At 41.3% G+C, this 16,804-nt stretch overlaps 1 protein-coding gene across 13 annotated transcripts in view; it reads right to left on the bottom strand.

Annotated features, from left to right (window-relative positions):
* The window catches only part of LOC132405974 (transcription factor 12-like), a 174,376-nt gene that overhangs the window by 23,571 nt on the left and 134,001 nt on the right, over positions 1-16,804 (bottom strand). For 9 of the 13 annotated variants that reach the window (XR_009516020.1, XM_059991057.1, XM_059991052.1 and 6 more), the window contains exons 11-17: positions 15,484-15,631; positions 11,932-11,996; positions 11,495-11,573; positions 10,435-10,508; positions 9,140-9,346; positions 6,830-6,950; positions 1,911-2,073 (exon numbers count right to left, since the gene is read on the bottom strand). Coding sequence is in view for 12 of the 13 variants with exons in the window: in XM_059991057.1 (XP_059847040.1) it covers positions 1,911-2,073; positions 6,830-6,950; positions 9,140-9,346; positions 10,435-10,508; positions 11,495-11,573; positions 11,932-11,996; positions 15,484-15,631 (857 nt within the window). In the remaining variant the exon portion in view is untranslated. The remainder of the gene's footprint in view (positions 1-1,910; positions 2,074-6,829; positions 6,951-9,139; positions 9,347-10,434; positions 10,509-11,494; positions 11,574-11,931; positions 11,997-15,483; positions 15,632-16,804) is intronic. The other 4 variants (XM_059991055.1, XM_059991056.1, XM_059991048.1 and 1 more) reach the window with 1 other exon arrangement.

Genomic DNA, 16,804 nt, shown 5'->3' on the forward strand with positions numbered 1-16,804 from the left:
GACAAGTCACCAGTAACCAGAACGACACATACAAAATGCTGGACATCTGGCAGCATCTATGGAAATTAACAAACAGTTGACAGTTCAGGCTGAGACCCTTAATTAGGACTGGACAAGAAGGGAGACAAGCTAGGTGATAGGTGACACTAGGTGGATTGGAAAGGTAAAGGACTGGAGAAGTAATCTGATAGGAGACGATAGGCTGGTGAAGAGAAAACATAAGGGGCCAGAGTGGGGAATAGACGAAGAGGGAAGGAGGCGGAAGAAAAAAATACCAGAAGGAGAAATTTACGTTCATGCCATCAGGTTGGAGGCTAGCCAGATGGAATATGAGGTGTTGTTTCTCCACCCAGCAAGTAGCCTCATCATGGGAGAAGAGGAGGCCATGGACCAACATTAGACATAGGAGCAGAATTAGGCCATTTGGCCCATCGAGAATGCTAAGGCATTTCATCATGGCTGATCCATTTCCAACATGTTGGAACGGGAATGGGAATAGGATTTAAAATGGTTGGTTCACCAAGTCCAAACCTACACATTCTTATTTGCATGCCACATGCTTATTTACCAAGTTAGTCATCAGAGAGGATGGGAAAATTGAGGAAAAAAGTATTTGCTTCTCATAGGACAATGTCAGCTTATGAATTTGCATTCTGTTCCTTTAATGTCTTTATTGATAGTGGAATGTATACTCTGTAGCCACTTTATTAAATACACTTGCTCATTATTGCAAATATCTAATCAGCCCATCATGTGACAGCAACTCCATGCACAAAAGCATGCTGACATGGTCAAGAGGTTCATTTGTTCTTCAGACCAATTCAGACTGGGGAAGAAATGTGATCTACGTGACTTTGACTGTGGAATGATTGTTCGTACTAGATGGGGTGGTTTGATTATCTCAGAAACTGCTGATCTCCTGGGATTTTCACACACAACAGTCTCTAGAATTTACAGAGAATGGTGCAAGAAACAAAAAACATACAGTGAGCAGCAGTTTTGTGATTGAAAACTCCTTGTTAGTAGACTGGTTCAAGCTCATGGGAAGGCAACAGTAACTCAAATAACCATGTGTTACAACTGTGGGGTGCAGAAAAGATCTCTGAATGTACAACATATCAAACCTTCAAGTGGATGGACTACAGCAGCAGAAGACCACATTGGGTTTCACTCCTGTACCTAATAAGGTGGCCACTGAGTGTATTATGCTCATTGTCCAGTTCCAGTGGACTGGACGGATGAGATCAATGGCCAGGAAAGTGATTCTACAACGCTTTGTGAAGAGCGAAGGGCATGACAAGGCACAGAAGAAGTCAGGGTCATCCACTACAACCAAAAAAGACCCTAGATGTGATGACAACTTGTATCTCTGGACCCAGACGTCAGAAGTCGAGAGACAGGAACTATCCCTGTGCGACAGCTTTTCCACTTAAAAATCTTTTCTGCACAGGTTTCTTTGTGCAGTTCACATAATCAAGAACAGCACAAATCTAAATGACATCGTCAGATATGACAGACAACCATTCATATATGCACTTATTCCCAAGCCCCTGACCTGCACTGATAGAACAAGCACACCCATAAGTGTCTCAGTTTTGGTATTGAGTTCCATAAAATTGTTGCAAATAAAATGTTGTAAGAAACGTAAACGACAGTTGAGCACCTGGCCAAGATAGATGAAGGAATCAGACAGATCTCAAAATGCCTTGCTCACTTTACCCAAACTTTCCACAAACTTAGTTTACTATGGAGATGAAGTACTCCAAGATTTTCAGGGAAATAACTCTTCCTACTTACACCTTCTACATAATAATCTCTATTCTTTGTTGTGATATATTCAAAAGAGCACAGCACTTAGTTAGCCCACATCAAGAAATTGGAGACCACTTCTCGGACAGAGGAAATAATACCTTGTTCTTGATGCCCGTGATGACACTTTGGAATCTTTCCGTTCATCATCTGACTTCTCTTCTGTACCCGAGGAATTGTGGTTTTCGTCGTCCTCCTTTTCTTCTTGCTTTATATCCGCAGTAGACTGACTGGCATTAGATCTCTGCAGACCACCGGGCATTCCTGGAAAAGGATGAGAATCAGGGAGGTTACAGAATTAGGATATAACCAGTGACCAGATGTGCTTCATGTGATGGACTCTTAGAATGTTCATAGGCTGTGAGAGGCATTACCTATGTCTACATTTCTCTTAAACATCTGCCAAGCGGGTGAAAAACTAATCAGATTTCTTGTTCTAAACTGCAAGTGAGCTATTCTCCTAAGTACTGTTCCCCCTAATCTGTGCTGGTACATGGCTGCGCAATAACTGAACACAGGTAGAAAAAGTTTACGAAATGTGTAAGATTTTCTTTGTTGTACTGTACTGTATACCCTCCAATTAATAAATAAAATCTAAAGTATGTGATTTTTCTATTTTAACTCTAAATATTCAAAGTATACATATTAGAAAAAAAATATTGAAGTGCCGCATAGTTTTCTGGTTAAAAACTTTCTGCTCAGAACAGGTGGTCTAGAGGGAATGTAGCTCCTAAGTAACAGAATTCAAGTTTCAAGATTGTTTAATGTCACTTCCAGTATACAAGCACAAAGGAGATTGAAATAATTGCTACTCTGGATCTGATGCAGTGCAAAAAATATAAATACATAAGATTGTCCACAAAGTGACGCTAGCCACAGGAGTGTCTACATAAAAGGTGACTGACAGGAAATGATAAAGTAGTGATGGTGGTGGGGGCAGGGTGTGAAGGTGTTAATCAACCTTACTGCTTGGAGGGAGAGACTGTTTTTGAGTCTAGTGGCCCTGGTGTGGATGCTATGGAGCCTCCTCCCTGATGGGAATAGGACAAACAGTTCAGGAGCAGGGTGGGTGTGATCCTTCATGAAATTGCAGGGCCTTTTCTGGCACCTTTCTGTACATGTGCCCTGATAGTAGGTAGGTTGGTGCCAGTGATGGCTTGGGCAGTTTTGACTACCAGTTGTAGAGTCTTCCTGTCTGCTGCAGTGCAGTTTCTGTACCAAGCAGTGATGCAGCTCATTAAAATATCGTCGCTGCACATCTGTAGAACAACACAAATGTAAATATGCATGATCCAGCTCTCTTCAGCCTCCTCAGAAAGTAGGGGCATTGGTGAACTTTACTGATTGTGTAGGATGTGTTTTGAGACCATGAAAGGATGCCATTGACCACTTCCTAACTTCTACAGACATACTCATTGGGTGCATTGTTATCTGGTGCAGCAATTCGAACATGCAGGAATTCAAGAAGATGCAGTGTCACACACTAAATACTGGAGAAACTCAGCAGGCCAGGCAGCACTTATGGAAGAGTACAGTCGAAGTTTCAGACTGAGATCCTTAAGCAGGACTGGAGGAAAAAAAAACTGAGGAGTAGATTTAAAAGGTAGAGTCTCACCAATATACAGGATGCCACACCAGGAGCACTGGACACAGTATATGATCCCAACAGACTCACAGGTCAAGTGTTACCTCACTTGGAAGGGCTGTTTGGGGCCCTGAATGGTAGGGAGGGAGGACATCCGTTGGGATCATAAACTATGTCTTGTGCTCCCTGTGTGGCCTCCTGTATATCGATGAGACCCAACATAGATTGGGAGACTGCTTCGCCAAACACCTATGCTCCATTAGCCAGAAGAAGTGGTATCTTCCAAGTGGCTACCCATTTTAATTCTACTTCCCATTCCCATTCTGATACATCTATCCATAACCTCCTCCACTGTTGTGATGAGACCACACTTTGGAGGAACACTTCATATTCTATCTGGGTAGCCTCCAACCTGACGGCATGAATATTAATTTCTCAAACTTCCGATAATGCCCCCCCACATCTCCATCATCATTCCCTGTCCTCCTTTCCCTCTCAACTTATTTCCTTACCCGCCCGTTGCCTCCTTCTGGTGTTCCTTCCTATTTTCTTTCTTCCATGGCCTTCTGTCCTCTTCTATCAGACTCCCCCTTCTCCAACCCTGTATATCTTTCACTAATCAATTTACCAGCTCTTCACTTGATCTCTTCCCCTTCAGGTTTCACCTATCACTTTGTGTTTCTCTCTCCCCCTCCCCCACCTTTTAAAACTACTCCTCAGCCTTTTTTCTCCAGTCCTCTGAGTTCCTCCAGCATTCTGTGTGTTTTGCTTGGATTTCCAGCATCTGCAGATTTTCTCTTGTTTGAAGATGCAGAGTGTAGTGGACTCAGAGATGAAGTTCATTGTTTTGTGGCAACAGTGCACTGTAATACATCAAAAAACTACAATAACATATAATGGTGGAGAGGAATAAGCTGTTCCTAAAATGTTTAATGTGTGGGTCTCCAGGCCCCTGTAGGATTCAGCCCAACACATTACAGACATGTCCCTCCCCACCATCGGTAGTATTTACATGAGTAAGTACTACCTCAAGCGCTGCCTAAGGAAGGCCAATTTATCATCAAAGATCCCCAGCATATGCGCCATGCCATCTTTGCAAGGAGGTACAGAAGCCGGAAGTCTCACTCCATCAAGTTCAAGAACAGCTATCTCCCTTCAACCATTCAGTTCTTGAACCAACTGGTAAAATCCTAATCACTACAGTTTAGTGAACACCATGACCACTTTACATTAAAACAGACTTCGTAATCTTTTGTACTAATTATGTTCTTTCATGTACATGTTTATATTTTTCTTGTGAATGCTGCTTATATGATGCTGCTGCTAGTAAGACTTTCAAATGGACTTTGACTTGAGACAAGGTATTACAATCAAGGTTGTATAGTTGTGCAGTAACTGAAGAGCAGCCACGCACATGGCCATTGTTGCCACACAGCTAGAATTTGTTTTTATATAATGTTTTATTCAATTGCCAACTAGTTTTCAAGCCGTGTAAACATTTTCTGCACAGAGCAATGGTTAGTCCGTGCAGCTTTAAAAGAAAATTAGAAGGAACATTGCAACACCTTTAGCTGACAATTTCCCTCTTCTTATAAGCAGAAAGATGCAATGGGCTAAAGTTCTTATTACCTTTTTCTTGGAATTCATTGAATCTACCACTGAATATTTGAGTACAAAACGTGTTACTTCCAGTGTAAATTAATCTTGACCACAAAACTCTGAGCCAAGTGCTCAAAATAGCAACTAAGGTATTTTATTTAGAGACACAGTGTGGAACAGACTCTTAGATCTGCACCATCCAGCAATCCACCTGTTTAACCCTAGTCCAATCATGAGACAATTTACAATGACCAACTAACCGGTACGTTTTTGGACTGTACAAGGAAACCGAAGCACCCAGGGAAAACTCACACATACATAGTTGGAATGTACAAACTTGCTTACAGAGGACCCCGGAATTGAACTCCGATTCCCTGAGCTGTAATAGCATCGTGCTAACTGTTACGCTACTGTGATGCCCACCTATCCTTGCATGTCTACAGGAATTCTATGTACCTACAGGGTTTCTATTTTTACAGACCCCATACCACAAATCACTCTTTTTTTGAGCAACACACACAAAATGCTGGAGGAATACAACTGCTCAGGCAGCATCAATGGAGTGGGATAGACAGTTGATGTTTTGGACCAAAACCCTTCATCAGAACTGGAAAGAAAGGAGACAGAAACCAGAATAAGTAGGTGGATGGAAGGGGAGAGTACATGCTGGCAAATGGTAGTCGAAACCAGGTGAGGGAAAAGGTGGGCGGGTGGGTGGGGGAGAGGATGTAGGAACCTCTGAGGCTTTAGATGTAAAAGGTAAAGGGCTGAAGAAGAAAGAATCTGATAGGTCAGGACATGGACCATTGAAGAATAGTAAGGAGGAGAGACACCAGAGGGAGGTGATAGGCAGGTGAGGAGAAGGGGAGGGTTAAGAGTAAGGAATGGATAGAGAGTGAAGTGAGAGGGGAGAAATTACTGGAAGTTGGAGAAATCTATGTTCAAGCTATCAGGTTGGAGGCTACTCTGACAAAATATGAGATGTTCCTACTCCAACCTGAGTTTTGCTTGATCATGGCAGTAGAGGAGGCCATGGACAGACATTTCAGAACGGGAATGAGAAGTCAAATTGAAATGGGTGACCACCAGGAGATCCTGGTTTTTGCAGCAGACACTTCCCCTGCAAAATGACTGTTGGTACTGTGTTTGCACTTTTGCCCCAGAGGAATGCTGTTTCGTTTGGCTGTATTTTTGAGTACGATTGGATGATATTTAAACTTGAACTTGAAACAAAAAGCGGACATCTGACTTTGGAATGGATGAAATATACTGGACCAAGAAATCATTAACTACATGTCCCATTCTGTAAATAACATTATAAATGCCTTCCCACCATTGAGGACATAAAGGCAGTGCCTCAAGGAGACGGCACCCATCTTGGACCCTCCCCATCTATGCCATGGTAGCACACTGGTTAGCTTGATGATATTACAGCTTGGGATGCTTTGGAGTTCAATTTTGCCACCATTCATTAAGGGATCTCTGTCCATCCTTTATGTGGATTGCTTGGATTTTCTCCTGGTACCCTGGTTTCCTCCAACAGTCCAAAGACATGCCGGGTAAGTTATTTGGTCATTGTAAATTGCCTTGTGATTAGGTTAGGGTTAATTGGGGTTGTGAATTTGCTGGGACGGTGTGGCCCGCCTACTCCATGCTATATCGTCCAATAAAAAACAAGCAAACCAACAAATCCAGGACATGTCTTATTATTAACATCAGGGAGGAGGTACAAGAGCCTTAGGATGCACACTCTTTGTTTTACTAACAACTTCTCCTCTGTAGTAAAAAAATGTAGTAAGCACACAATGCATTACATTCATATAGGTGCATACTGACCGCTGTAAGCTTCTTGAGGCCGGTTAAGATCTGACAGTGCAGTGGTCTGTGATGGCAGCACACGGCTGGGCAGAACACTAGGGTTGTTAGATATTCCTGAGCCTTCTTCATGAGCTCCAACCTGATCAAAAAACAACAGCGTGAGATACAAGTGTTCAGCACTTTCCACAAGCTTACACGTGAAAAAACAAGGAAGAGTGTTTGGTCATACGAAACTCCAAGCAAGACCATGGATCATTTGACCATGGCCTCGGATCCACCTTCAACTCTGTCAAATGTGAAAATTTTGTCCCTCTATCTCCTCTTTGAACATAGAACGATGTCCAACCTGTAAGTCCCTTAGTACATCACAGCATAGTACAGTATAGACCCTTCAGCCCACAATATTGTGCTGAACTTTCACCTACTCTAAAATTAATCTAACCCTTCCCTCCCATATAGCCCTCCATTTTTCTTTCATCCGTGTCTAAGAGTTTCTTAAATGTCCCTAATATATCTGCCTCTGCCACCATCCTTGGCAGCGCATTCCACACACCCACCACTCTCTGTGTAAATGAACCCCCCCCCCCCAAAAAAAAACCTTAAAATTATGGCTCCTTGTATTAGCCATTTCCACCCTGGGAAAAAGTCACTGGTTATTCACTATCTATGACTCTCATAATCTTGTACGCCCTTTTCAAGTAACCTCTCGTCCTCCTTCACTCCAAAGAGAAAAGCCCTAGCTCACTCATCTTATCCTCATAAAACAAGCTCTCTAATCTAGGCAGCATCCTAGTAAATCTCCTCTGCACCCTCTCTAAAGCTTCCGTGTCCATCCTATAATGAAAAATTGGAAACAAGGTTACTTCTTGAAGATTTACATCAAAATTGCAATGATTGCATCTTAACAGGACTTCAAGTTTATAAGATTTTTTGGGATGTTCCCAAGTTGCAAGAGAAAGCACAAAGGAAAAAGATTTTCAAACCTATAAAACCAGGAAGGGAAGTGGTTGAGAAACATGGTAGTGTAGCCATTAGAGTAATGCTTTAAAGCGCTAGCAATTATGATTGGTACTCAATCTGTGCCGCAGTCTGAAAGGAGTTTATATGTTCTCTCCGTGACCATTTGGGCTTCCTCCCAGTGCTCTAGTTTCCTCCCGTATTCCAACAATGCATTGTATGGGTCAGAATTAATAAGCTGAGGACATGCAATGTTGGCGCCAGAAGCATGGAGACACTTGTGGGCCACCCCCAGTATAATCCTCAGAATGTGTTGGTCGATGATACCAACAACTCAGTTCTCCGTATGTTTCAATGTTTGATGTTACAAATAAAGCTAATTTAATCTCTCTTTAATCTTTAAATAGGGCATTTTCCTGATTTACAATATGCTGGAGGAACTCAGCAGGTCAAGCAGCATCTATAGAGAGGAATAAATAGTTGATATTTCAGGCCAAGAGACTACATCAGGATTGCAAAATGTCCCAAGATGTCAACTGTTTATTCCTCTCTATAGATTCTGCCTAACCTGCTGAGATCCTCCAGCAGATTGTGTGCATTGCTCTGGATTTTCAGCATTAGCATAATCTCTTGTGTTTATGATTTCCATGATTCAACTTTGTGTAATGAACCAACGCAAAAAACCAAAGGCAGATTCTCACCAACAAACCACTTTGTTAATAAATCGGCTCTACAAGGACAGAATGTTGTAGCGGTATCTGTAAACATCATGGTATTACTCACCTATTTTTATCAATACATAACTTGGATGAAAGCTGACACAATAATCCAAGTGTCCCAACACCCCAGATCTTACATACAAATAACAAGAAGGGCATCACGGTAGTGTAGAGGTTAGCACAATGCTATTACATCTTGGGGCACTGGAGTTTGGCATTCAATTCCAGCGTCCTCTGTAAGGAATTTGTATGTCCAGTCCGTCAGCATGTGGGCTTCCTCCAGGTGCCCTGGTTTCCTCCCATAGTCCAAAATGTATCGGTTAGTAGGTTAATCAGTCATTTTAAATTATCGTCTGATTAGGCTAGGGTTAAACCAGTGGGTTGCTGACAGTGCAGCTCGTTGAGATAGAAGGACCTGTTCCACGCTGTACCTCAAACTAAGTAGAAAACCTGGATGAAACACCAATTCTTGGGAGACTTGACAGGTTCATTGCAAGTGTTCCAACACCCCAGCTCTTGATGATAACAAGATATAGATTCAAAACAATACTTCAGTAACTAATATACACAAAAAGAGATGATTGCACCGTAATGTGAAATAAACAATCATGCAATGAGCCAGTTTAAATAACTGAGAAGGTGGAACTCTCACCATAGAATGCCGGTTTGCTGGCAACAGGACTGGGGGTGTGAATCCTGTGCTTAAACCTCCGACTGGGCCATTGTGCGATGGCCCTATTAATACATGCAAGTCACTGTGGTTACTGGGCATGGTTGTTGCTGACCCAACAGCATGACTGCGCAGCACGTGAATGGCGTCGTCCAGTCTGTCTAGCCGATCTTCCATTTTATTCTGCTGCTTGGAAAGGAAGTTAAACATTCAAATATGTCTATAAGTAAGAAGCAAAGGGCAGCAGTAATTACATGCACCATTGCGACCAGCCACCTGGAATTAAACAATCAAATATTTTATTCACTGGAAGTGTGGGATTTTTAGGATTTTAAAAAATATAAAACATGATGATGTGCCGACCTTTTAACTACTCCAAGATCAATCTTAACTCTTCATGAGAATGATCCTGGGAATGAAACGGTTAACTCACGAGGAGTGTTCGATGGCTGTGAGCCTGTACTTGCTCTAGTTTAAAAGAATGAGATGGGATCTCATTGGAACTTACCTCATACTAGAAGGCCTAGATAGAGTGGATGTGGAAAGGATGTTTTAAATGGTGGGGGCTCTACAAAAAGAGGGCACAGCCTCAGAGTAGGACTTCTGATTAGAACAGAGATGAGGAGAAATTTCCTAGACACAGGTGAACTTGTGGAGGCCAAGTCATTGGGTATACTTAAAGTGGAGGTTGACAGGCTCTTGATTAGTAAGTACATCAAAGGTTACAGGGAGATGGTAGGAGAATGGGGTTGCCAGGGATAATAGATCAACTATGGTGGAATGGTGGAGCTGACTCGATGGACTGAATGGCCCAAATCTGCTCCCTTGTCTTTGGTCTCAAGGTCTTTTAAGACATAGCAGCAGCATTCGGCTGGCCCAACTCTTTTGCTATTTGATCATTGGTGATTTATTATCCCCTTCGACACTATTTCTTTAATTTGAATTAAAAACTTCCAATACTAACTTTTTGCTAAATTCAGGTGGTCCAGGTACATGGAGCAAAGTTTAACTGAATAGCAAAATATGAAATAATTCTTTTTACTAAAAGAACAACATAAATACCACAAAACACGATCACAGTCTCAGCTTACTGCTGGGATATAATTTTTTTGCTAAGAGCGCTATTCATTTTTAAATTAAATACTAAAAGAAAGGATAGTGAAGAGCATATAACCTCTTCCAAAATGTATACTGTTGCACTGAAATTATTATCAATTAAAATTTTGTACAATGCAGATCCAGTATTGCAAAATATAAGTTCACTGTGAAAATCCTACCAGGTTATGTAGCGTCCCTTCGTAACTCGGTGACAGTGCACCTTGGCCCCCAGTTCTAGACCACTGACCTGTACCTGTAGAAAGACAGAATAACCAATTTTATTCAAATAAACACAGTAGATTCCAGTTAACTGGAACACATCAGGACCTGTACACTTTGGCCCAATGGAGCGGCTGTCCCAATTGGCTTAAGTTTCATGGAAGCACACAAAAATGTATAAAAATCCCAAACTTAGTTACAAATTATGTATTTAAATTAGATACAGAACAAATTAGAACACTATCAATAGTACTACAGAATTATAAAAAACTGTATTAGTTCCTAATAGTTGAATTCATCCAGTGTATGCAATGAACAAAATCAGCATAGACACCTCATGCAGATAAGACTGCCTTCATACAATGTTGCTGGTGACTGCATCCTCCAAATCTTCATTTTCAGTATAACATTCAAGATGATTCTCAATACCTTTAAATTCATCATGGTCCCCAACTTGCTGAAGTAGTGAAATCATTTCATTTTCACTCCCGGCTGTTTCTGGCATCTCCAAGCCCAAAACACAGTGAACAAATCAGTTCTGAATTGTCTGACTACTTATTTCTCACCAATGATCAATGACAAAAACATCACCATTTTTTTGAACACAAACAAGAGACACTATCTAAAACTTTCATTCTAAGCACGGAGTAGTGTTGAATGGCCACACAAGTGCACACGATTGACACACTAGTTAGAAACTGCTCAGCAACAGTGTCCTGCCCAAATTAAGCAGTATAGAATCCCAAATAAATGAAGGGAATCCTGGCAATCTTCTCGATTATTTTTTGTTCTTCAAGAGTTGTCCCAAATAAGCAGCTGCCCCAATTAACTGATGGCCTAAAAACTGGAATCGACTGAAGTTGAAATAAATCATGCAGTTTCAATCTTGAACACTGGGTGGTGTACTAGCCCCATCTTCTGCGAGGATAAAAACAGCTGCACTGTTCAAACACAAGCAGTGATTCAGGATATGGAGAAATACAGCATTTTTGTAAGACCACTGGGAAAAATAATAAATACCTGCAATTGCCTGTGGGGAGCCAACTGGTGTTGATGGATTTGAATGGAAGTTATTGCTGGTATGGTCTGGTGAATAAATCTGGAAAACAGGCAAGTCCCCAAACTAAAGTTATTTGATAGTAACACAAAGGCACCATATACTTAACTGCATCCAAATCAACACTGCATGTTAACACCTGATACGTGGACAGTAAATACATCTAACATTCTAATTTTAGCTGCATTAAATATGCCAATCCATTCAATAGTCTGTGTTCATGTCAATTAAAGAAGGTTAATTAAACCCTTACAATAATACGATTGTTATACAAGTTATTACATAAAGCTGTCAAGAACAATCTTGGACTGAAATGTTGACTGTTTAATTCTTCCAGCATTTTGTGTGTGTGTTATTCTGGATTTCTAGCATCTGCAGAAACTCTTGTGTTTAAGCTTACCGAGGCTAGAGCCTTTCCCAGTGCGTCACAGGTCTGTGGGCTGCCAGATGAACTTCCTCTATTAGCTGAAATCAGAAGAGATAAGTTAACAGGAAACCCAGCAGGCTGAGGCTTTGTAAGGTATTGGTCAGACTGGACTTGAGAGTATTGTGAGTGGTTTTGGGCCCCTTATCTAAGAAAGGAAGTGCTGGTATTGGAGAGGGTACAGAGGAAGTTCCCAGGAATGAAAGAGTTAACAAGCTTTTGGCTTGTACTCCCTGGGGTTTAGAAGAATGAGGGGGGGGGATATGTCACTGAAACCTATTGAATATTGAAAGGTCTGGATAGAGCTGATGTGGAGAGTATGTTTACTATAGTGGGGGAGTCTAGGACCAGAGGACAAAGACTCAGAATGGAGGGACATCCAGTTAAAATAGAGATGAGGAGGAATTTGTTAAGCAAGAGGGTTGTGGATCTGTGGAATTCATTGCCACACACAGCTGTGGAGGTCAAATCACTGGGTATATTTAAACCAGAGGCTGATAGGTTCTTAATTAGTAAGGGTGTCAAAGGTTATGGGAGAAGGCTGGAGAATGCAGTTGAGAGGGATAATAAATCAGACATGATGGAATGGCACAGCAGAGTCCAAGAGCCAAACAGCCCGATTCTGCTCCTATATCTGATGTCCTTACTCAACTAGGAAATATTGAATCTTGAGAGAGACCTTTGATCAGGGAAGTGACTAAAGAAATAAAAGTTTAAGGATAGATAACACACATTGCAAGATCTGCTAGAACAGAGAACACCAGTGTATGCAATTCTGGTTACCTACTTACAGGAAAGATATCAGTAAGATTCAAAGAATGCAACAAAAAAAATTTCAAGGCTGCTGGTCTCCCCAGATTCAAGGAGCAATGCCTCAAAAAGATGGCATTATCACTAAGGACCCCCATCACCAGGGACATGCTCTTTTCTTATTACTACCATCAGAAATAAGATACATGAACCTGAAGACACACTCAACATTTCACGAACAGCTTCTACTCCTCCACTATCAGATTTCTGAGCACACAACCAACCAACCGATGAACACTACCTCACTATTTTTGTTCTACTTTAGTTTAAAATATACATTTCTTATTGTAATTTATAGTTCAAAGATGAAAGTAAATTTATTGTCAAAGTACATATATGTCACCATATGCAGCCCTCAGATTAATTTTCTTGCAGGTATGCTCAATAAATCCAGTAGCCATAATAGAATCAATGATGAATCACACCAACAAGGTGGAGAACAAGTGTGCAAAGACAACAAACTCCGCAAATACAAAAACAAAGGAGCAAATAATACTAATCAATAAATAACCGATAAATATTGAAAACATGAGATGAAGAGTCCTTGAAAGTGAGTCCATAGGCTGTGGGAACATTTCAGTATTGGGCAAGTGAAGTTATCCCCTTTGGTTCAAGAGCCTGAGGATTGATGGGAATTAACTATTACTGAACCTGGTGGTGTGAGTCCTAAGGCTCATGAACCTTCTTCCTAATGGCAGCAGTAAGAAGAGAGCATTACCTAAGTGGTGGGGTCCCAGATGATGATGATGTTTTCCTGCTCCATGCAGATGTGCTCAATGGTGGGGAGGGTTTTACCCATGATGGATTGGGCTGTATCCACTGCTTTTTGTAGGATTTTCCTTTTTGAGGGCATTGGTGTTTCCATACCAAGCCATGATGCAACTAGCCAATATTCTTTTCACCACACATCTATAGAAGTTAGTCAAAGTTTTAGCTGACATGCTGAATCTTCATAAACTTCTAAGGAAGTAGAGGTACTGCCGTGCTTTCTTTGCAATGGCACTTACATGCTGGGCCCAGGAGGGATCCTCTGAAATGATAACACCAAGGAATTTAAATACGCTGATACTCTCCACTTCTGATCCTCCGATGAGGACTGGTTCATGGATTTCCTGTCAATAATCAGCTCCTTGGTCTTGCTGAAGTTGAGTGTTGTTGTGGCACTACTGTTAGATTTTCAGTCTCCCTCTATTATGCTGATTCAGCACCACATTTGACTTGACCTATGATAGTGGTGTTGTCAGCAAACTTAATTTAAAAAAAATCTATTATACTGTACTACTGCCACAAAACAACAAATTTCACGACTTTTTCCAAGTGATATTAAACCTGATTCTGATGTCGCTGGGACTTGAAGATATGAGTTACAGAAGAAGGCTGAATAAGTTAGGAACATAGAAGATTAATAGAATGTGGCATAGAAGAATGAGGGGATATTTGATAAAGGTATACAAAATTATGAGGGAGATAAAAAGGGTAAATGCAAGCAGGCTTTTTCCAGTGAGGTTGGGGGAGACTAAAACTAGAGTGCATGGGTTAAGGGTGAAAGGTGGAATATATAAAGCGAACCTGAGGTGGGAGGGGGGGACTTCTTCACACAGAGGGTGCTGTGAGTGTGGAACAAACTGTCAGAGGAAGTAGTGGATGTAGGTTCAATTTCAGCATTTACTTTGGATAAGTACATGGATGGGAGCAGTAATGAAGGACTATGGTCCAGATGCAGGACAAGGGTGCAGGTTCGGAAGAGAAGGATGTTCCTTTAGAACAAAGATGAGGAGGAATATCTTTAGCCAAAGGGTGGGGAAATCTGTGGAATTCTTTGCCACAGATGGCTGTGGAGGCCAAGTCATGGCCAATTTATCAGTTACACCTCTACACCAACTTGTTAATGCAACTATCTAATCAGCAAATCATGTGGCAGCAACTCAGAGCATAAAAGCATGCAGACATGGTCAAGAAGTTCACTTGCTGTTCAGACTAAACATCAAAATGGGGAAGAATTATGATCTAAGTGACTTAAGACTGTGAAATGATTGGTGGTTTGAGTATCTCAGAAACTGATTTCCTGGGATTTTTTTTACCCATAACAATCTCTAGAGTTTACAAAGAATGCCAGGCAAAACAAAAAAAAAACATTCAGTGAGCAGTAGTTCTGAGGGCAAAAATGCTTTGTTAATGAGAGAGGTCAGATGAGAATGGTTCAAGCTGACAGGGAGGTGACAGTAACTCAAATAATCACGCGTTACAACAGGAACAGCATCCCTGAATGTACCACACGTCGAACCTTGAAGTGGATGGGCTACAGCAGCAGAAGACCACGACCATACACTCAGTGGCCACTTTATTAGGTACAAGAGGTACTAGGAAGCCAGGAAAACTGGGTTGAGAGGGATAATATATCTACCATGATGAATAGGTGGAGCAGATTCATTCTGCTCTTATGTATTATGGACTGGGCAGAGTATAGTTTGGCATGGACTGGATGGGTTGAAGGGCCTGTCTCTGTGCTGTAGTGCTCTATGACTCTATGTTAAACTTCAGATGACAATGGGTGTCAACCAACTCCATTGACCATAGGAAGTATCTGTCTCACTCACAAAGGGAGCAGTGCTCGAGTTGGATCCTACTTAAAAACCCAGCTGAATGGAGTCAATGGTTTTCAGAACCCCAAACAGATGAACACACACCGCGCACTCTTGCACTGAAAGATAGACATACTCATGATGGATTCCGTCCCACTGATTGGCGGTGTGTGAGATGAGACGCCGAACGTAACTGAACCTGAGTTACTGCTACAGTGGAAACCTGACATAGAAGGAAGACTTCCATTAACTTCAGTCGACGACACTGTGTGCATTGGATAACCCTGTAAAAGAAAGTAAAAATTTCACTAACTTCTTCACCACTGCCATCAAAACCAATTACCTTCTTCACATCCACATCCCATTGGTGCTGCCACATTCCCCAATTTATCTTTAATTAATTATCTTTTCTATTATTATCACATTAACATTTATTTTTGCACTACTGTATTTTACTACATTTTTGAGTCCTGATGAATTGTTTCAGCCCAAAGTGCTATTGTTTCACACTGACTGTATTTATTGTAATATTTATTATCACTGCATATATTTACTTGGGTGGTGGAGTGGAGATATGCCTCTACCAAAGGAAGTGCAAGGTGCCCTTTCCCTCCACTATCCCAGAGGTCACCCCTGGATAAGATGTAGCACCTTCTTAGCCCCTCAATCATGGTCACATGAAGCCACGGGAGCAGGTGGTGGATGGTTGTATGAGTCCTGCTTATGCAGCTACTGATGTCAGGCAGACAATCTCTGAAGAGTATTGATAATGGCTGTGGACACCTGTCCTGTAAAGACACTGCCCAGAAGAAGGCAATGGCAAAGCACTTTTGCACAAAAATTTGCCAAGAACAATCATGGTCATGGAAAGACCACAATCGCCTATGTCGTATGATACGGCACACAGTGAACTAACTATGCTGTTTACTCTATGAGCTTCAAATAAGCAAGAAATTTAATTCCAATAAGACGTACAGTTGAGGGTTAGTGTTAACCCTCAGAATGTTTAATTATTATTTTCCTTGCAATTTAACCATTATCTGTTTGCATTTTATATAGCTACCGATATATATGTAGCTGTTTATTGTGTTTCCTAGTGGCCTCAATATGTATATGTTCTGCTGAAGGGTTTTTCTATAGATGCTGCCTGGCCTGCTGAGTTCCTCCAGCATTTTTTGTGTGTTGCATGTATATGTAGTAGTTCAGTGTGTCCCCAAGTGGTTACATTTGTATGATTCGGAAAAGCTCTGGAAGCTTCTTTGGGTCTACTTTATTTGAATAGAGGCTACTTGATTTGCTGTCTCTTATAAGATCATAAAACTTAGGAAATGAATTAGGCTATTCAGCCCATCGAGTCTACTCCTCCATGGCTGATTTATTATCCCTTACAACCCCATTTTCCTGCCTTCTTCCCATAACCTTTGACACCAGGCTAATCAAGAACCTATCAACCTATT

This window comes from Hypanus sabinus, chromosome 16, assembly GCF_030144855.1.
Source record: "Hypanus sabinus isolate sHypSab1 chromosome 16, sHypSab1.hap1, whole genome shotgun sequence".
Taxonomy (NCBI): Eukaryota; Metazoa; Chordata; class Chondrichthyes; order Myliobatiformes; family Dasyatidae; genus Hypanus; species Hypanus sabinus.